Below are 22,792 nucleotides of genomic sequence, written 5' to 3' on the forward strand. Positions count from 1 at the left end.
ACCTAAATACACATCCCAATGTTTAATACCCACACACCCACAAATCTTTGTAACATTTGTCAGACGGACAAATAATATTTGAACATATGCTTTTTTAAAAAACAAAACAAAACAAAACAACATCGGTAACATCTATAAGCAGCATTTCCTGCAAACCCCTCCTCCCCCTTTTTCAAACTGCTTTTTAAACCTAGTAGTGATAAATAATTGTGTATTCTGAATGGTACATAACATGTCGCTTGCTGCCCTGGGTTTGCAATTAGTGTGCCGAGACAGTAAAGGTCAAACAGCTTTGAAACAAGCGACATGAGACCATTGCTTCCGACGCCGGTGCCCAGACCTCGTTTTCTGAAGAGCTGGCAGACAGCAAGACTTCCTGAGCATCAAAAAACTCGGTGAGCGAATCCGTTATAGACAGCCGACTTTCGTTGGAAAGCTGGTGAACTAGACCCCTGTTCTCGTCGTCTGAGTTTTCCTGCAAATGAGAGACAGAAAAGAGCCTTGAGCGAAAGTGTCATTGTTAACAACGGAGGGAGTTGCCCTATGTCTACATTGACTGTCAGAGACTCTCAGGGGTCGCATCTTGGACCTTCTGCATTCAAAGTGGATGCCCTACCCTTGAGTTTCAACCCCAAAGATACCAAAAGCCACATACAGTGGTATCTTGGGTTCTCAAACTTAATCCGTTCTGGAAATCCGTTCCAAAACCAAAGCGTTCCAAAACCAAGGAGCGCTTTCCCATAGAAAGTAATGCAAAATGGATTAATTCATTCCAGACTTTTAAAAGCAACCCCTAAAGCAGCAATTTAACATGAATTTTACTATCTAACGAGACCATTGATCCATAAAATAAAAGCAATAAATAATGCGCTGCAGTCACACAATCAATCAGCAGCTGAACTGGGTTCCACACAGTCACAAATACAAAACAAAAAGAGCTGCAAAAACAAAAATGCAAAATAAATAGCAAAAACAGACAGACCTCAGTGTAACACTCAAAACGGAAGTGTGGCACTTAAATCAGAAGCGTAACACTCAAAACGGAGCACGTTTGCCTTCTGAAAAAAGTTTGCCAACCAGAACACTTCCCAGTTTACAGCGTTTGGGTTCCAAGTTGTTTGAGTACCGAGGCATTTGAGAACCAAGGTACCACTGTACTATTTGCTCAAACAAGCTTATAGGGTGAGCAGAGGAAGCAAGGCAGCCCCAGGATTCATTCTGTCACACTTCATAGCGTTCCGTTTACTTTGTTTAAAAGTGCTGCTTGCTGCTAGTGGGGTCCACTAGTGATCTGGCAGAAGACACATTTCCCTATATGTAAAATCCAGCATAATAAAAAGAATGGTGGATGTGAACAGAGTATCCACTGTCACCGCAACCATAGAGAAACGTGGATTGGGGATAATTCAGACGGAAATTCCCAGGTGTCAAAAAAGGTTATTTACATATGCTGCCACTGTGGCCCGTGTTTTGTCAGCCCCAAAATGGAAAACGAGCGAGGTCCCAACTAAAGAAGAACGGCAACTTAAGTTGATGGAATATGCGCAGCTTGCGAACTTAACATGTAGAATAAGAGAACAAGAAGAAAATAAGGGAATACTGGAAAACGTTTATTGAATATATGGGGGAAATTGTGTACACCTGAAAACGTTGGCAGCATTAAGATAAATTCAACAGTGTAAATAAGTTTTGGTGGATGTAATAATGAAATATGTAAAATATGCAGGGATTTATGATATGCAGAATGAACCATGGAAAGAGAAGAAGGGAAGTCACTGATATTTGAAGGATGTTTAAATGAGTATTCTAAATTGTAAAACAGAAAATTAAATAATGATTATCTATCTATCTATCTATCTATCTATCTATCTATGAGAGAAATGCAGAGAAATTGGGAAGGGAAGAGAATCTCCATGTCGCCAAACCTCATATGGAAAAAAAGAACATTGACCAGGAGCATTAGATTGTTACTGAAAAACTGAAGTACAGGCTGCAAAACAGGGGTAGCTAATCTGTTGCTCTCCAGATGATGTGGGGCTCCAACTCACAATAGTCCCAGCTAGCATTGCCAAAGGCCGGCATCTGGAAAGCAGCACCTTGAATACTCCCTGCAGTAAAAAGAACTGAGGGCAGCATGCACTTTAGAAAGGACACAAGGAGCAAAAGCATAGAAGGATGCAGCAAAATGTCAAATAAAGACAGGCATTATGTACTTCGTATAATTCTTTTCCGCCCTCACATCTTGTTTTGCGCCGCCTGAAAGACAGTTGCTAGAACGCTCCTTATCAGCTTCTTCTTCCCCACAATAAATCAACAGGCTTAAGCTCTGACTAAGATCACTTTCAAGCTATTACTACTGTTTTTTTTAATGGATGAGACACAGTCATACGTATGACAAGTTTGGATCGAAGAGTTAAAGCAGATTGTGAAACAAACCTGCTTTGAGAAAGGGGGCTTTTTGTGTTAAGTTAGTGCGAATGTGCACTGGGAAGAATGAGGAAACAATCGCTTGATGCAAATATCCTACAAGCTCCCCACAAGCAAATCAGAATAAATGCTTGATGAACCACAGGCTCTGAATAACTTTCTGCACGTCCCTTGTGAAAATAAAGCAGGACAGGAAAGTGGTAGTGCCCCCGACACTTCATCAAATCAGGCTAATTGCTTGGTTTTACAAAACAAAAAGAAAACAGAAGGAGGGAGGTAGGGTGGCAGCTCCAATTTTAATCCTTTTTAAAAAACCTTTTCCTGTTGTCCACCACAGAGAACTGGGCAGGTGTATCAATACCCCTCAATACACTTGTGTTGACTTGTCGAAATGCAACATCAGCAAGCATGGCCGATGGTTGGGGATGATGGGAGCTGTAATCCAACAACATTTGTATGGGGAAGGCTACTTCATAATTTCATTTTACACAGACTTTACCCATGCCAATGAAAGGTTCTTTAACCCCCCCAAGGGATCTGTCGGAGGTCCCTTCCAACTCTATAATTCTATGCTGCATTTTATAGATTTTGATTGGGAAGTAAGCAGCACACTTGGCTAATTGAAACTGACGTCCTTAGCTTATCCACAAGCTGATCTGTAATGTGTTTTTTCTATTAAAAAAAGGCATTTACAAGAGTGTTTTCCACTCGACAGCTTTGCTGTTTTAGTTCTGATAATTTGGTCACTTAACTATCAAGAGCTATTTGATGTGTCAGGCCTTGGCACTACACATATTATTAAAATAACTCATTAAAGTCAACTGTACGTGGAACACTCGTCTCCATGAGCCTTAGCTACATCACTGATAGTTTTTTGTGGGCTTTCAAGTCAGTTACTAGGATTCTTAGATTTGGCCTTAGGCAAGAGAAGCTCAGCATCAATAAGTAAGAAAGTAAATAGGTAAAGGACCCCTGGACAGTTAAGTCCCGTCAAAGGTGACAACCAGGTTGCGGCGCTCATCTTGCTTTCAGGCCAAGGGAGCCAGTGTTTGTCCACAGACAGCTTTCCGGGTCATGTGGCCAGCATGACTAAACCGCTTCTGGCGCAATGGAACACCGTGATGGAAACCAGAGTGCACGGAAACTCTGTTTACCTTCCTGCTGCAGTGGTACCTATTTATCTACTTGCGCTGGTGTGCTTTTGAACTGCTAGGTTTACCTTTATCAATAAATACACCATGATGGATCAAAGCATTCATGAAAGGAGAAGAGGTGCTGTTACCAAAGTAGGATGGGTAAAAACATATGTTTCTTGTTTGTTTGACAAGCTTAATATGGTTCTATTTAATGGGAAAATCAATCAACCAATAGATTTGGTGTAATGCAATACACAGCAGTTACAGCCACGATTATGCCATAGAAAACATCACTACAACTCCTCATTTTTCCATTTCTTCACTGTTTGTGACCCAAAGGTTCTGTGGAATCCATGTTAGTATAGCCCAGCTGTTAACAAAAAAACAAACACACAACTCCCAATATTAAACCTCAGCTCCATCATGTAAAAAGGTTTCATGTCCCATTCACTGCTGCCATTTATATCCAGACTCAATGCAAAGAGGCTTTCCATGGCGGGGGGGAAGGACACCACAAATAGTTGTTGTGAGCTGCTCTATGCTTCATTGCAAGGGTAGGAAGCCTGTGGATCTCCATGTTGCAAGAGTACAACTCCCTTCATCCTTGACCATAGGCCATGCTGGGGCGGGTTGGAGTTGGAGTCCAACTAGATCTGGAGAACCCATAAGCTCCCTACTTCTGCTTTACAACCACTAGCAGAGAGGTCTGGGGAGTAGGCAAGTTAAATTCTCACCAATGGCCTTCCTCAATCTGCTGCTCTCCAGATGTTTTGTACTATTATCAGTCCTAGCTAGAAAGGGAATTGACCATGGATGGTGAGAGTTATAGTCCAAAACATCTGGAGGGTTCTAGGTTAGACAAGACTGGCACAGTGGAACCTCAGTTTTTGAGCATCTCGGAAGCCAAATGATTTGGAACCTGAACGCCGAAAACCTAGAAGTACGGTTGCTTCCGTTTTCGAACATGCCTCAGAAGTTGAACGGCTTCCGAGGCGCATTTTCCATTTCCCCCCATTGACGTTGCAGCTAGCCCATTGCTCCTTGGGTTTTCGAACGTTTCAGAAGTCGAACGGTCTTCCAGAACGGAAAACCGAGGTTCCACTGTATAGGATGAGAAACAAACGATGTAAAGAAGTTGCATTTAATGATCCAGCACTGGGATTCTTTAACATTTTCTGTGCACCAGACTCAGCTCTCAGCTTCTGCACAGCCAATGGTAAGGGGAGAGGCAAGAAAGGAAGTCTGTAAATAGTAAGAGCTTGTCACTTTATAACTTAACAGTCCTGAACCAGAAGATTTTACAGCGCTAATGGAGCATCAGCAGACCAGTTCTGCCCCACCAGTGCAAGGGAAACTTCCTTGGCAGATGAGGCTTATTTCCTGAAGCTCTCTGCTTTCAACAGAGCTCAGTGGTGGTGCACAAGTTAAGCCACTGCCTGATATCCCTCAGGCTTTCAGTTCAAAACTGATGGGAGGCTAAAGTCCTGATACTGCGCCTAAGAACACAGCTCAGCCGTTCCTGCAGCTCAAGGAAGACAACTAATCTTTAGCAATCAGAAATATACGGTTGTGAAGGATAATTCACCAACAACATTCCATCCAAAACAGATCAATTGCATCTCTTGAAACTGAAAAATCAATGCATCCTCAAAACCCATTTTGCAAAACCTGGGCTTGGAACATCGTATTACAAACTCTAATATAATGTCATATGGTTCAGCTGCAAAATGAAATACATCCAGACAAAGGGTGGGCTAAAGTTTACTGGCTTCTCTAAAAGTAATTGAGCATTGTCTCTTCAAATGTCTTTTGCAGGCATGCATTATGAAAATAATGGATAAAAAAACCCAGCCACTGTTGGTAACATCTTTTAATTCTAAACAGTGAACTCCCACTTCTTCCCCTCCAGCCTCACTGCAACCCCAATACCTAAAGGATCATCTCTTTTCCTGCTTAGACTCTGTGCTCGTCATCTGAGACACACCTTTTGCTGTGTCCAAAATAAGTATGGAGAATGGGTAACTAGAGAATATGCCTTCTCTGTCTTTTCAATGAGCTTCCCAGATAGGAATGCTCCTATCCCAGATAGGAGTCTACTTTACTATGATTTCAGGGCTGCATAAAAATGTTTTTAGCATCCTGGGCAGCTTCAGTGATATTGTTATTACAGTCACTCAATCCCTGGCCTTCCCAGGTAGGGCTGGGAAAGACTCCTGGGAGCCAGTGTGGTATAGTGGTTAAGAGTGGTAGACTCGTAATCTGGTGAACCGGGTTCGCATCCCCGCTCCTCCACATGCAGCTGCTGGGTGACCTTGGGCTAGTCACACTTCTCTGAAGTCTCTCAGCCCCACTCACCTCACAGAGTGTTTGCTGTGGGGGAGGAAGGGAAAGGAGAATGTTAGCCGCTTTGAGACTCCTTCGGGTAGTGATAAAGCGGGATATCAAATCCAAATCCAAACTCTTCCTGCTGGAGAGCTGCTGCCAGTCAGTGTAGACAACAGTGAACTACACGGACCATTGGTCTGAGTCTGTAGGCGGCAGTTTCCTATGTTAATATGTTTTATCATGCTTCGGTGTATTAAAAATATCGTACATCATTTTAATACTTTTTTTAAAAAAAGTATAAATTAATATACAAGTCTAATAAATCAAATCACTTGTTCAGAACTGAAGTCTATGCCGATCATCCTGATCAACAATCAGAGTAGGTTCTGGAATTGCCACTTTGATGACAGCATCACACAGACAGCCCCTAAAAAGTGAGCAAACAGTTGTTCTCCTGCCTGTTTCTTTTGAACATTCACAAACGCCGACTTAAAAATAATAAAAAATGGAACAGTAGCAGAGTTTCTGCAAATGAAGAAGCTAGTGCAAACGCTTCCATCTTTTTTAAACTTTTCATCAGGTTGAGCCCTATTTTCCACGTCTCTCCTCTTCACGCACCTCCATTATAATTCTTTATGGATAGTGCTGTTTTAAAAAGATGTGTTTTGTTTTTTAAAGATTTTAAAATCCGCACGAAATCAAAGAAGCATTTTGGCAGGAATCTAAAAAATATATATTTAAAGAATTAACTCACAGCTAAAACTGTGTCCTTGCGTGTATTTTTATTCCCCCACCCCCAAAATACGGTTATGTTATGCCTACTACTGTGGACAGAAAGTAGTGGGGGGTGTAAGAACACACAAAGCATGATATTCAGAGTGTGGAAAAGATGCCCATGGGAAGCCCACAAGCTGAACCTAAGCAAAATGGTAATCCTGTCCCTGTCATTTCCAGCAAATAGTATTCAAAGACATCCTGCCTCTGAGGTACACCGTAGCCACTACTGCCAGCAGCCATTAGGGCTAACACCATTGATAGTTTTGTCCAGCATGAATTTGTATAATCCTCTTTTAAAACCATCTATCTAAGTTGGCGGCTGTTGCAGCCCTTGCATGCATTCTCTGCTGCCTCTTGTGATTGTGGTGTTATTGTGAGTCTCTGTGTTATCAGCAAACAAAGTACATAGGAGGCACTACTGGCCCAGCACTACGTGCAAACAAGGTCATTAATTTTCAATCTTGCCTCCCTTCCAAGTCATAACAAGGTACGTTCCAGAGTTTAATCGCGAGGTGCTCACCGGCACCACCTGTTTACTCAAAACGTCAGTCAATGTTAAATCAGCCTACCATTTTCTATTTGGCTTCTCAAAAAGTATTATATAAGACCAGACTAAGTTATTGTGCTAGTCAAAATTTAGAGAGCATGTTGTTAGCAACACAGCCCTGCTTCCTTCATAGCCGCCATCTACCTGCTACGATTTATAAATATATTTCTGCTCAGCTTTATGGAAATCGCAGTTGCAAGTGCCAGAAAGACGTTCAAGCAAAAAGGTAAACTTGGCTACTGGCAGGGAGACTCTGCAGCTCCAGCGATGCTTTGCGATTTCACCTTATTCTTCCAAATATCAAGAACCTGGCATGATGATGGCGCATTGGCATATTATAGCACTTTTCCCCCCAGTAGCTTTTGAGAGATGTGCTTTTCAGGCTGATGAGCAGTGTTGAAATATTCTACTTCGGCTATTTACAAAACAGAATGCAAGTTGTGTCTCATGACACGTGGTGTGTGTGTGTGTGTGTGTACACACGCGCAAAAGCTGTAATGGAAGGAACTATAGAAAACTAGTTAGAGACACAAAACTGTTCAGCGACACCAAAGAAAAGGACAGGACAACTTTTGCTAACAAAACTCTAGCAGCGGAAGGGCAGCAACTCGGCTGTCAGCAAAAAGCACCAAAAACATGCTTGGAAATAAAACTGTTCTATGGGAAGTATGCACAATAATTCATGTCACAACAGATGAGTCATAAGCACAGGAAAAGGAGCAGCTGAATGGGGTGGAAAAAAGAAGCAGGGTATTGGTTGGGCTGAGGTGGGGGAGAGAAGCAGCAAGCAGCTTTGCAGAAGGACAGGGAATCTATACCCACCTTTGCCAAACCAGGGCAGAAAAATCTATACCCACCTTTGCCAAATCAGGGCTGGATTTTGCATTAGCTGCTGAATCAAGAAGCACAGATTCGGCATGTATTCTGCGTAACCGGTCTTTAAGATCTGTGTTTTGTGCTATGGCCTGAAATGTTTAAGACAAAAAAAAAAAAAAGTACATTTGGGCTATTAAGGTGTCTCAGCTGATCTTATATGGTTGCCTTTATGGTTCAAAACACAGACAGTTTAGTGCTCTAAAAATATTTGAAAGGGGGGAAAAACAACCCCACATGTTTCTTTATGGGTCTTTTTGCACCGTCAATTAATTCAAAGAGTTTCTCCTTTCCTCTAAAGTAAAGAGTAGATTTAGGTGACGGGAAGTTGCACTTTAGCTGCTTAGAAACTTACTGTGCTACATATTTCATACTAATTTCTAGACACAAAAAGTGTGGTTAACATTGGGCTTAAGCGAAACTATTGTATTCCTATTGCACACTGTAACATTTAAAGTGGTTCTTGTGTGCTCTGTCTCACCTGAAGACATTGAAATTCGCCTTTGGAATGTACGAAGGTAGGAGACATAGCAAGTGACTTCAGATTAGGCCCTTCATTAGATACTTGGTAAACACACACACACATTTTTCTGGGTTATATCTTCGTCTCAAACCATTGCAACACCCATTTCCTCACATTCCTTTGCTTCCTTAGAATGGAATATGACTAACTACTTTGGAATTTACATTGGCTATTTATTTTCTACACAGGGTTCTCTGTTGCAGATCACCACACACCAAATAACCAAACATCTACCAGTGAGCACTTACCGTGCTTTGCATTAGAAAACTGTAATGGGCATTATAGCGTCTGGGTGAAAATGTCACTTACAAGGTGACTTTTCTCCTGTCAATCTTCAAATTTAGACCAGTTAAAGGAGACCGGAGAAGACAATGGGTTAAAAGCATGAGGCCAACTAATGTCTAAACCAGCCCTGCTTCTATAGAAAAGTTCTAGTGGCCTTGGCATGTAGCCAAACCCATTACAAAGCCCGTGAAAGACAGGAAAAGCACTCTCAGATGGCAATAACGAACTGACATTAAAACTGATTTATGAATAACCAGGGCAAGATCAAACATGCCTCTTCAGCAAGTGGGAGTAAACACTTGCTTTCCTCAAACAGAATATGTTTTTTAGGGCAAGCATGACGAATCACTTGAGAATTTATATTTTTAAATTATTCTACTTAGCTTTAAAAAGAAAGAAAGACATATTTTGAATGAAACTAAGGGCTCGCCCACACTTCTGCTTCTGGACAAGTAGCGTTAATTCAGCTGGCTAGAGATTAATGCTGATCATGCCAAGGTTGTGGGTTCGATCCCCGTACGGGGCAGCTGCATATTCCTGCACTGCAGGGGTTTGGATTAGACGATCATTGGGGTCCCTTTCTACTCTAGGATTCTATGAGCCAATGTAGTTCTATGAGTAGGTACAAGCGGTTTTGACGTTCCCCCAGAAAGCCTGCTCTTTAGTGCTAAATCGAAACCAACAGCAACCCACAGAAAACCCGGTTGCCATTTGCTCCGATTCAACGAAAAACCACTTTGTCCCCAGAATGGCAAATGTCCTGAGATCTTCAGAGCTAGGATGATACCTCAAACTTGATGGAAAAGTTGAAAACATCTGAATTTTCCAAGTGTGTATGTCTGCCCCTCCTTTATTGATAAAATCAGGGGAGGCAAAAATTGGTTAATTAAGACTTTTGCTCTGATCTTTAAGGGGTCATTTCGAGCCCAAATGCATCTAGATAAAAAGGTACCAGTTCCCTTTAGGATTGGAGCTTAACTGTAATATCAAGTTGTTGTTTTTAAAAATAAGCCCGATCCCTGGATTTTCATTGGTACTCCAGTGCATGAGGAGGTCAAGTTTAATCCTACTTGATGAAAAGTGACCCATGTGCTGCAAGAGGCAATGGAAAAATCTCCCACAGGCACTAGGAAGACTTTCCCCCTTCAGACTCACTGCCACAACAGGATCACATCGGCAGGGTCCTGGCTGGGGAGAGAAGGGTTAAACCTTTTCTCCCTGGGCACTAGTCCTGATGCAAATCACTCCCCCCCCCCCACAGATTAAATTTTAAAAAAACCCAACCTGTTTCAGCTGCAAGCTATGTTATTAACCAATGTGTAGTCCTAAAATCCCCTGGGCTCTCAAGTTGGTCAGTTTAGGACCTGGCAACCTTAAATGGCCCATTAATGTGGTCTGATCTATATTCAGCTACAGACTAATCTTAGCTCAGGGGAAATGTGTCAGGGGCTGGATCCCAGGGTGGAGTCAAATGTGGGCATCTCTCACATTCACAAGCACCATCCCTATCAATCTGTCTCAAGAAGAACACCCCCTTGATCCACCAGCTACTCCCGTGGTTCCCAACGTGGGGCACACACCCCACAGGGGGTCAATTTGATTTTTTGGGGGGTGGCAATTTGAGAATGACTTATTAACAGTTAATGGTCTTTTAAGCTTCCTCCACGTGGATAGGAATTCACTTTTTGAATAATAAGAATTATATGTCACCGGGGAGGGGGTGGGAATCAGGATTTTAGAGATGCTTAAGTCGGGCATGGCCAAAAAAAGGTTGGGAATCCTTGATCTACTCAGTCTCCTTTATGCACACACACACAATTCTCTGTCTGTCTGTCTCTCTGTGCATCCATCCATCCATCCATCCATCCATCCATCCATCCAACTAGCCATCCATGTACCTTCATACCTACTTACCTAAACACACAAAATACACACACTGCAATTGGAGTTTTTCCACATAACAGATCCAGAATGATCCCCAGGCCTTGCATTGGCAAAAAGGGAATTGAGCTGTGGGATCCCTTTCATCATGGGGTTGTTTTTTGACAATGCAAATCCGCAGGCGTGGGGCCCCCCTAATCTGGACTGAGATCCTAGCAGAGAGGAAAGGTTTAGAGCCCTTCTCTCACCTACCTCAGCTTCCCAGTCCACATCTGGTTTACTACTACTATTATGTCCCTGCTTTTCCTTTCTCTCAGTAGCCAGAAGGGAGTTGAGTCCTGGTGGCTGGGTGGAAAGCATTCCACTCACGGGTCAAAGGATCCCCATCCTGTCTCCATATTTTATTTTATTTTTGAGATAGTTGGAGATGCTCCATGCTCTTCTCAAAATAATAAATTTTACTCTTTCGCCCATTCTATCTCATGTCCCATCTTTAGGCACTTTTACATATACAGAATGAAATTTCAAAGGAACTCGATGTTGCTATTAAAGAAGCGGCAAAGGAAAATGCCATGGCATTTGTTGTTTCAGGCTTTTAATAACCTTAGATGTCAACAAGAAGCTATGAATGTGGAGGCAATGCCGAAGCCCTCCTTTAACACTTGTAAATCAAGATACCGCATTCTTCTATCAATACCCGCCGCTGCCCCCCAGACACACACAATTTAAAATATGTTTTAAAATCTGTCAAAACTGTCCAGCAATAAACAGGGACTTTGGCTCCCTGTCTGGTGCCGGTTCTATTTACTGAACTGTGATAGTTCTTTGGGGAGAAAGAGCTCAAAGTACACCTAACATTTACCAGAGTATTAGAATTATTGAGCGCCCAACATGAAACCCAACACACTCCATTTTCCTGAGCAAAATCACAGCCCTTCCTTCTGTGGCCTTCGAAACCAGTTAGTAGTTAAGGGGGATGGGTCTCCTTCCCTACGCCGGTAATCCAAGCATCCATTTCTCATCAGGCATCAATTCTTTCCTATGTGGCTGGGAGTAATGCCAGAGGACCACTTTCATTAACTGCTTTTGAATTGTATCCTCTCGTTCCTGGGGGCATTTGGCAGGGTCAATCGTGTTTACACCTTTTTTGCCAAGTGCTTCCTCCCCAGCATTTCCTGGAGACGTTTAGCTATAGTCAATATTTCTTCTAGGAATACATCCAGGTGTTTCAAGGCCATTTCTCGTCTGTGACTTGTCAGACCAAACACTGTCTGCATGTGTTTACATGGCCAAAAAACAAGCTGCAATAAGGCACGTTCAGCAGCTTGAAACAGTATTCCAAGGCCTGTTTCGGACTCCCAAACCATTTCGGAGGTAAACCATTGTTGATGGTAACTGATCTGCTCGCACTGACAAGCTATAGCTACTGTGAACCAAGGAGAAAGGAGTGAATACGAGTGAACTTTGTGTATATTTGTGTGCAGGGTAGAGTGTTCAGGATCAGCACCAACAGGTATCTGGCAAGGTTTCCAGTCACTACTGTCTCAATAATGGCAGACTTTGTTTGTGAAAGAGTAAGAGAAGGAAGAATACAATACTCTTTTCTGAGATAAGAAAGAAAAAGAAGGTGCTCATCTTCCCTCCCATTATGTTTGGACAGAGAAAAGCAAACCAACGAAATCTGCTTGACCCGAGTGTCTTAAATAGACAGCACCAAACACCAAGTGTTAAAACATTCAGGAAAAATATGTAGTATGAAACAACATTTACTGGTAGGAATTCATCACTGTGCCTCGTGGCTGTGAATTCTGTTAAGTTACATGACGTGTTGCAGGAAAAAATGTCTGCAGTATTGCTTCATAACACTGCCTGAACTCATTTTTCTTGCGCAGAAAGGCGCATGAGAGAGGAAATAACTCCAGAGCATGTCCAATTGCAACAAACGGCAGGGAAGAGAGTGATAACTGCTCGGGGTTCGAAATCCACCCATGCCTTGTGCCTGCTTTGTTGTCCGGAGAATATTCTCACCTCACATCACTAGTTGTCCTTGGGCCTAGGCAAATCATATCTAGTTCCACGCTCACTGTTGCTCCTCTCTGCAGACATAATGCCCCTGATCTTGGAAGCTCAATTTAGTTATTATGGCTGATAGAATCTACCTGTGGGTGGAGATTTTAGTAGAGAGGCTTTTGATAAGACGGAGCAGAAAGAAGTTTCTTAAGAAGTCTGTGTGGGACTTGCAGCATTCCTGCTTTGGGGGGAGAAACCATCTGCCACTGACAACCCCTGTGCATTTTGCTGGTTCGGGCACAAATACCAGCTTGCCAAGGCTGGGCAGAGCTGAAAGGAGAAACAGGCAGCTGAAAGGTTGTACTTCCAACAGAGTTCTGTAAAATATGGCTGAATAGTTTGGCACTCAGCCTGAGTTTTTATTCTAGGAAAAATCCCCGAAAAAAAGCCAAGGTATTGTATCCAGAACAAGAGTGTACAGCAATCAAGAGCTGCAGGATGCAGAATATTTAAGCCAGAAAAATGGGACGCAGCATTAGCGCACGATTACTGTGCCGTGAATTTAATAGTACTGTGTTTTAAAATGATTTTATAACTCCATTTCGTGGGACCTTTGGAGAACAGTAATCTTCCTGTACATACAGTAACACTTTTATGCACTCTGTGGCTGTTTTTATTCTAGAAAGCGAGTAAAATTCTAATGTTGCTTGTTGCCGTTTTCTCATCCATCTTTACAAAAGTCAGTGGCTAAAATGGCTAAGAAACTGAACTAGTGCTAGGAAGTGATGCTCTCCGATTCATGCCTGGCCTATAAATGCGGCAGCCTAAAGAGGGAATAAGAGTCATGAAGTGGTAGATGCACAGCATCCCTTCAGATAGGGAGTGCTATCTTTTAAAAAATGTTCTTCTCTGCACAACCATTTCCAAGCCAGCAGAAAACTAGAGGACTGGTCTAGAACCCCTTTTCCTGGAGCATGTAAAAGGGCTCACCCCCTTCAAACTGGATCTACAGGATCCTACCAGTTCATCCTGCTCCATGCAAAGGCCTAAGGTGCAGATAAATCCAAATGCTTGCAACCTTAAAAGTGTTCAGAAAGCAACTACCAAATGAGCAGTAGCTGCCACTCTGCATCTACTCCAGCTGAATATGCATTTCTGTCAAGTTAACCGGTCCTTGATTCATTCCTGCCTTCCAACTACAAGTGCACTCCATATGTTCTAACCTAGGAGAGCAGCAGATGCCGTTCTTTCCCCTGTCAAAGCTAACAACCCTTAACCTGATGACTCACATCACAGACAGCCCAAGCAGAAGGTATTCTGAAGCCAAACTTCACTGCTAATCACTTCGAGATGCCTCCTGGGAAGAAAGCCACGCACGTAATAAAAATACATAAAACAGTAAGTCATCTTCTCATATTCCCCAGGTCTCAGGCTGGTTTCCAACGCAGGACCTAAGCTGTAAGCCAATATCGTAGGTTTGCCAAGAGAACAGAGCAAGGAGAGCAGGTGAATGCTGGAATGTCATTGAGCATCTAAGGAAGAAGAGTAATCTGGTTTTAAGCTTCAGCTTGTTTAGCGGCAGTAGCATCAAGTTAGCAAAAACCTCGCCTGATTTTGTTATCACAAAAAGAAAGAAAGTGTGAAATGCCTTCTACCCAACACATAGCATCGCAGACAGGGCACATACTAAAAAATCTTCACAATAAAAGTAAAACAGCCTTTTAAAGCCCTAAACGGCCTCGGTCCTGTATACCTGAAGGAGCGTCTCCACCTCCATCATCCAGCCCGGACACTGAGGTCCAGCGGTGAGGGCCTTCTGGCGGTTCCCTCGCTGCAAGAAGTGAGGCTACAGGGAACCAGACAGAGGGCCTTCTCGGTAGTGGCGCCTGCCCTGTGGAACGCCCTCCCAGCAGATGTCAAGGCAATAAACAACTATTTTACTTTTAAAAGACAACTGTTTAGGGAAGTTTTCAATGTCTGATGCTGTATTGTTTTTAATATTCAGTTGGAAGCTGCCCAGAGTGGCTGGGGAAACCCAGCCAGATGGGCAGGGTATGAATAATAAATTATTATTATATTATTATTTTAAAAATGAACTACACCTACATGGACTTTGAGAAATACTCAGTTTAATCTGTTGTTGACTAATTCCCCACAATTTCTAAAAACTACTTTATAGGTACTGAGTAAGTTTATTAATATTTATACAATGCCCACATATTGCTTGCCTAGAGTCTTTGAGTTATAGGGGGCCTCTAGTGCTCAATGCAGAAAATCCAGAGTTTGTGTTTCCTCCATAATCCAGCCTCTGCACGAAGACTGTGGAAGAGTGAGCAAGAGCCCACCACCCATCTTGGTCATGGGCCCTATTGCCGAACAAGTAAGAAAGTAACGCTGAAAAATCCATCACTGATACACCTGATATCAGGGAGGAGAAGGAGAACTCTGAACCTAAACCTCCACTTGCTTTGCAGCTATACTCATTGGTGAGAAAGGCTTTGGGAGCAAACCCCAAGGAAAAATCCCTACCCATTGCCTTGTGGGATATTTTGGGGAGACGAAAGGGTTAAGGAGTAAACCCTACACAAATCTGGAGTGGAGTCCCTAAGATGGTTGGATGGTGCCTTGTACGTCTCCTTCTTCCAACTCCTATAGCCAAGTGGTTGCAAATGTATTGCTCTGCTTTCCTTTGGCCCACAAGCAAAGCTGGGGTGGGTGGGTCTTGCCATCTGGACAGCCCAGGACCTCCATACACTCTGCCCAGGCTTGTGCTCACTTCAGTGCTGCTAACACAGCAAAAACAATGCTGGAGGCAGAAGTTATGAGTAACTGGTCTCTGCAGCCACAACAGGCGCTGTGATTCTCCAGCAGTTTAACTTCAGCCCTGGAGGTGCACTCCATTGTCTCTCGAGACAGATGGATTCCAACAATGGACATACTTGGTTTAGTCTACTTTACCCCCCCCCCAAAAAAAAATCTCCCTGTGCATTATAAAGCTGCCTTGAGTTCTGTCACCTGATCCCATGGCCCAGAAAAATAGCAGACTCAGCCAAGAAGCAGAACACAGACCAGAGCTATGCAGATAGTTCTCAGTATCTCTCAATGAACTATATAAAGCAAAGGAAAAAGGGCTAAAATCCGAGCCGCGGTTAAGTGTGTTGGGAACACACTCTGGACATAATCAGATTCATGTCTCAAGTAGCCCATATTGTTGCTTTCAACTACTCTACTTCTCATTCCGCCATGTAGCAGAAAGGCTATCGTTCATTCCCACGACGAAAAAGGAAAGAACTTGGGACACAACATTGCTGAAGATGCAAGACCTGCCCACACGATGCGTAGAGGAGTCTTTCCCAACCAGGTGCCCTCAAGTTGTTTTGGACCACAACTCCCATGATCCTCAACTATTAGCTGTGCTGGCATGATTTGTAGTCCAAAATCTCTCAAGGACCCCAAGTTGGGGAAGGTTGGTTTAGGGGTTTGCAACATAAATCTGTATGTTCAGCACACAGACAAACATCGTGTCTCCTTTGAACACCCCTTAGACATACAACGTTGTTCATATGCAACCTGGCACTCCAATGATTGACAACTCATGACCGAAAGAAATGAATATGCACACATCAAAAGGTTCAGGTCACGAAAGGCTCCTCATGCATTCGATGGCATTCCATCAGTCTTATTTCAGTGAGTTGTAAACACAGGCAAAGATCAAACCAAGACGAGATAAGCAAGTGATTTATGAGGCATGCCTCTGAACATCAGAGCAATCAATGTGGGTCACTTACAGATGATAAGGCATTCTTCAGTCCAGCTATTTGCGCAGATGGAGATGAGGCTGAATCATGTTCAAACATCTGCTGCAGCTTCTCTCTCTCCGTCGAGATCGTACTGAAAGCCGACTTTAAGGTGAAGTACACTACAGAAAATAGTCAAAGTTATAGAAATGACACAAGGGCAAGATGTGTGCAGAAGAGCAGCTGGAGAGACAAACACAGCATGGCAAAAAGCGAGAATAAAAACATTTCTATTGCTGATTACAGAAGTGCTTTGCAAGATTTTAATGTAAAAGGGGTTGGGGAAATACAGATTCATAAAATAAACACACACACACAAAATCCACAATGTAATGCAACTGTGGGCAATGATTATGATTATTTGCTCATGACCAGATAAGCCTTGTATTTCATTACTCACTTGGCAGCTTTAATGAATTTCATGCAGGTGAGTGAGCAGGCTGGCAGAGAAGCAACAAATCGCTCCAGCCCACCAGCCTGTTCCCTCGGTGGTCAATAGGGAAATGCAAGAGCTGACACAAGAGACAGAGCAATCCCGCCCTCCTTTGCAATTGGTAGCTCAAGTTTCCATGCTGGCTAGAGAAGAGGTGGTTTTCCGTCTTCTACGGACAGTATGGAAATGCAACCTACTACTGTATTTATTTATCTTGCTGCTTCACACAATTTTCAAAACAGCGGGAAATCCACAATTTAAAAACCTCAGAGCATGAGAAGAGCTCTCTCTGCTGGATCAGACCAAAGGCCCGTCTAGTCCAGCACAAGATACCAGCCTATGGGACCTGGGTGCAAACAGGACCTGGGTGCAACAGTGCTTTCACCCCTTTGTGAATCCCAGCAACTGATTTACAGAGGCCTGCTGCCCCCGACACACCACTAGGCACGAGGCTTCTTAGCAGGCTAATAGAAGTCCTGCAGCTTAGTAACTTTTGTGGGCTTGTTTGCAAGGCTTCCCTACTGATCTAATAACTTTTGTATCTGTATTTGGCACTATATTTGGAGTTATCCCACTCTATCCTCTGTGGGATAGGGTTAAGCTGAGATATCGCAGCCGAGTGGGGATTGGAGCCTAGGTCCAACACGAACTGCTGCGCCAGGCTGCTTCTCAGCAATATAAAAAACAGTGAAAATGAATTTTAAGAGCACTGAGCTTCGGTGTGTTCATTTTCTAAACAACAGAATACAAATGAACAGGAAGTAAGGAATGCAAAGCTCAGGGTTAGGTTAGTTATTTTCATGTTATGTACATCTGCAGCCTTGAGCAAAAAATAACTTGACATGTTATCACTGCAAGATACCAGGAAATATGTAACACCAGCTAATGGTGGGCTTGCACGATGTTACTACCGATTGCTTAATTGTAACCTTGTCATTGGGCACTTTTCCCAGCTGAAGTCAATGTTCAAAGTCACCATGTAATGACAGCTACAGGGCTCTAGGTCACAGTTTCAGTCCTTATATGAATGTGTTAACCTGAATCCTTTGTAAGAGGGACAGACTACAAATGCATACTAACGACGATACAGGGAGGGATGGCAGCAGGAGGAACCAAGATACCTCTGAGGCACGGCTTCTCTGGGTGCATAATTAAGTATTTCATCATTATGCTGATGGCAAGTAAAGGTAAAGGACCCCTGGACGGTTAAGTCCAGTCAAAGGCGACTATGAGGTGCGACACTCATCTCGCTTTTCAGGCCGAGGGAGCCGGCGTTTGTCCACAGACAGCTTTCTGGGTCATGTGGCCAACATGATTAAACCGCTTCTGGTGCAACGGAACACCGTGACAGAAACCAGAGCGCACAGAAACGCCGTTTACCTTCCCGCCACAGCGGTACCTATTTATCTACTTGCACTGGTGTGCTTTCAAACTTCTAGGTTGGCAGGAGCTGGGACAGAGCAACGGGAGCTCACTCTGTTGCGAGGATTTGAACCACCAACCTTCTGATTGGCAAGCCCAAGAGGCTCAGTGGTTTAGACCATAGCGCCACCCATGTTCCCCTATGCTGGGATAGCTCAATTGGTAGAGCAAGAGACTCTTGATCTCTAGGCGGTAGTTTTGAGTCCCATGTTGGGGGGAAATATTCCTGCACTGCAGGGAGTTGGACTTGATCATCCTTGGGGTTCCCTTCCAACTCTACAGTTCTGTGATTCTGCACAAAGACAGCTTCACCACCTAACCCTGAGCAAAGCCTGAACTAAATAATGGATTTAATAATACATAGCAACATGGGGATTTAAAGCAGCTTCAAAAGCCAGAGTTTTACCTACAAAAAAGATGGTGTGAGGTGTGAGGTCACGGAATATTTTCTGTGATTAATGAAATGTGTTTTTTTAAAAAAATCCTTTTTATAAAAGACTTGAATAATTATCTCTGTCATTTCCAAAGTTCCCTTTCCCTTTACAACTAGAACACTGTTAAAATGAATGCAGGTGCTATGATTTAGCAGACATACTAATAACATGTGAGCTGCTGGTTTATTTATTAATCTTGCAAAAGAGCTGACTAGTGCCAGCTTGAGCTGGCCTCATAGCGCCTTAAAATGATTTCCCCCCCTCTCTTCGGCATCCACTAAAAATAGGTTACTACCATAGCAACCCCCTTACATCACAAATGCCAACTATAAAATTCAGGAAGCTGCATTCAACATCTGTACACATAAACCAGATGCAATATACAGCTGCATTTTCAGATAAAGACTTTCGCAACTGCTCTTCAGGTTAGAAGATTCCCTAGACTTACATAAACAGTTCAAAAATGGATTAGATTGCCACAAATATTCATGAGGGGTGTTGGATGAAGGCCAGCTTCAGAGAATTATGATGAATGGGGAGGATTTGCAAAATGGACCTGAGCGTTCTTTTATAGATGCCTCCTTAATATGCACGCATACATAAAGTTATGCATTAATTCAGATAAGGCTGAAAGAAACAATAATTAGTCTGGTTCAAGCTGTTCAAAGGAAGGTCCAAAGCTCAAATCACAATTCCATACTTCGACAACTCTTTCATTGTGCAAGAGGCATTTTAAAAGCAACTGAATTCTTACAACATTAACTGCACATCACTTTTTTACTGGATTTATCACAAACCCCACCTCTAACTTCCATGTTGTTGTGGGTTTTTAAAAAAAATTGTCACTGAGCAAAATCCCATTTACCTTTGTGTGCTATGTGACACAAGTCCTCTTGCATTTTAGAGAATTCCGATGTGGTTTCGGAACCATTAGAGTAAATTTTCTCTTCGCCAAAATCTAATGTGGATAAATTGGGGTTGGAAGCGTGCAGTCTCAATGGAGCAGAAAGAACAGTTGGTACCTATAAGGAACACACACCGGTGGTGCGATATTAGTACAAAAGGTTGCAGGTTGCCAGCAACTTACATTCAAGATTCAGAAAGGAAGGGAAAGACATTGATCTGAAGCAGACCATTGCCACTCGCAAACCAGAAGAACCCCCCCATACCCTACTGCACCCCCATTTTATGCCACAGATTTGTCCATGTAGCTTACCCAAACCCTTAGTTAAGGGTTTTGAAGTTTCGCTTGAGCATTTCAAGTGGTGCTCTTCATCTCTGCACCTTCCGCATTGAAGCTTTCCTTCCTGCTGTTTCTCTTCTCACTTCAGATTGCTCAGAAAATCGATGCTGAGCTACTCTCTTCCCATTAAGTTACCCCCTCTATCCTGAATCCTCTGCTCCAGTTTCCTTCCCTAGACCTCACCCTGAAAACTCTCCTGCTCCCTATTCGCAATTATAGTTCCTTCACTTGCTCACTCTATTCTACCCAGAGTCATTTGCCAACAATTTCCTTCTGCCTCCTTCGCCTGGGAACTTCCTTATTCCTTGCACATAATCACTTTCTCCTCCCTCAATACCCACATTTTCAAGCAAAACCATGGTTGAACAATCCCAGTATCACTGGGAACGGCGGCTATACCACGCCTCGCTTTCCCCTTTACTTAACCTCACTACTTACTTACCACCCCTAGATCTCTTCCTTCCCTTCTCCTTATTTCTTGATTTAACAAAATGTATTCCCCACTTCACAAGCAGATGCCCACAGCAGCTTACAATTGAAACATGAAATGCCAAGCCATGTGCTTGGGCCTAATGCGATCCTTTCTATGTTCTTTACAGACTCTTTGCAAAAGAACCCCACGAAAGCCCAAATGTTATATTCTTAGCAAAAACAACATTAAATAAATGTAAGTACTGTGGGATTTGCTTGTGCATGGGGGTGGGACCTGAGGTTAATTTGAGGCCATGCCAATACCCATCACAAATGTCAATTAACTCGTGGTTAAAAGGTGACTACAGAGTACACCATTCAACTCTCTTTTCTGGTCCAGGATTCGATCCTCCCCTCCTCTGTCAATCTATGCAATCCCCCCCCCCCCCCAGTTCAACTGTCTCCTTTCCTAGCTTTATTCAAGCTTCCTGCTCTCTTTCAGAAAGTCCCCACCTAAGCTGCGGAGGAAGTTGTCAATCACTCACCTGAAAGGATGTGCTCATGCTCCTCATTAAATGCCTTGCTGAATTCAGAGGATTGGAGGTATGGGGAAGGAAAAGGTAAGGGGTGGTGGGATTGCTAGGCTGGAGTATGGACATGGCAGAAAGCGCATTGGCCAGTATATTAGGGGGGTGGTATTTGACCGGTCAAGAACATAAAAAAAAATGAAACAAAAACATAAAACTTGGTCAATTGACTGGCCAAATAATAGACAAGCATTTAAACACTTATGCTATAAAGAGAATTTGCTAGTTGCCCAAAGAACTAGGGGACCTCCCAGAAGCCTTATAGAGCACTATGAAAGAACACTCGAAGCCCTTCCTCCCCACAGGAAATGCAAACAATTCAAAGGAATAATGGCTTATGAAACTGATGGACTAGGCTGAAACGGCGAAATTAACTGCCAAACTAAGAGGACATCATGACTAAGGAGGAATTGGGACTATCTATCAAAGTATCACCCAGACATGAAGTTGTGGGCAGGATCTGAAATATAAGCAGTGGATTCCCGAAAGACCTAATGATAGTGAAGTTTAGATAATAAAAACAGATCTATTGTTGTGCCATGGTGTGTGGGTCTGGTCCCACCTGCTACTGGAATGTCCTCTTCCCCCAACAGACTGCCATGGGGTGATGAGGATCTTGGCCTGAAAAGGTTTCTTCATCCCTATGCTACAGGGTCAATTTCTGGCTAGCCAGTAAGCTTAGACCAGTGTCTCTTCCATGAGGACTGTTTGTGTATGTTTCCTTGATGCTTCCTGACCTGAAGTTTGAGTTCCTGTTCAAATATGGCTGTGGTTACAATACGTGAGTAGAAGGAGAAGCTGGCCCATGCTGCTTAAAAGTGAGGGAGAAGGCAGGAAGTCAAGGAATAGTTGTTCCAAAAAGTGAGGAGTGGACTCCCATGCGCAGCCCTGATTCCTTCAGGGCTGCACAGCAAGGGACTCTCACTGTTTGTATTGCTGTCAAATGACACTGGGATGCAACAGAAAGCTGTTAGTCACACAGGGTGCTCCTAACATGTTGGACTGCAGCCAATTAATCGTATTTGACCAATCAATTGACCAGCATGACAACCGTACAGTATGCATAACTCTACCCTCATCTGCGACAGACCAATACTAGCCTAGTTTCCCTACCCCAAAATGACAACAGCTTTCTACGGCTTAAGAAACCACTTCCAGATATTCTTTAATGGGAAATGTTTGGCATTGGCGTGAGATATTATGCATGCAAAGTGTGTACTCTTACGACTGCACTACCCCTTTCACCCTTCCGCAGCCCCCTGTAAACTCAGCAACCCAAATAAATGTGCATTCTCCAGATGGATGGAGCCAATCTTGGATATAAATGTTATTTATTATGCTGTCAAAAGTTCAGCGAACGAAAGGCTCAATAGATTAGTGAATGCAGCACCCTCTGCTTATATCACACCAGCAGAACAGAATCACCATCTGTCACCGAGAGCAATTACTAAGACCATCAATTATACTGGAGAAAATGAGTTTTCACCAGATCATCCACACTACCTTTTTCGGCTAAACCTGGAAGGGGATGGGTGAAGAGAGGCTGGTTACCTGCAACATTCCTTTCGCATCTTTACTAAGACCTCGGGAACGCCACCTCCTGTGTGTTCTTTTTTCCTTTTTAGGACTTTCAAAGGGGATGCCCTTTAGAACAGCATACGGGAAAGAGAAGAACGGCATT

General features: G+C 43.2%; 1 protein-coding gene across 9 annotated transcripts in view; it reads right to left on the reverse strand.

Moving 5' to 3' along the window:
- Positions 1-22,792, reverse strand: part of OSBPL3 (oxysterol binding protein like 3) — a 99,193-nt gene that overhangs the window by 18,931 nt on the left and 57,470 nt on the right. For 4 of the 9 annotated variants that reach the window (XM_083467935.1, XM_083467934.1, XM_083467937.1 and 1 more), the window contains 6 exons: positions 22,663-22,755; positions 21,070-21,168; positions 19,736-19,892; positions 16,573-16,703; positions 8,070-8,177; positions 341-475 (listed from right to left, as the gene is read on the reverse strand). In XM_083467935.1, coding sequence (XP_083324061.1) covers positions 341-475; positions 8,070-8,177; positions 16,573-16,703; positions 19,736-19,892; positions 21,070-21,168; positions 22,663-22,755 — 723 coding nt within the window. The remainder of the gene's footprint in view (positions 1-340; positions 476-8,069; positions 8,178-16,572; positions 16,704-19,735; positions 19,893-21,069; positions 21,169-22,662; positions 22,756-22,792) is intronic. The other 5 variants (XM_083467938.1, XM_083467939.1, XM_083467941.1 and 2 more) reach the window with 3 other exon arrangements.

This window comes from Podarcis liolepis (genome assembly GCF_965112155.1).
Source record: "Podarcis liolepis genome assembly, chromosome: 12".
Classification (NCBI taxonomy): Eukaryota; Metazoa; Chordata; class Lepidosauria; order Squamata; family Lacertidae; genus Podarcis; species Podarcis liolepis.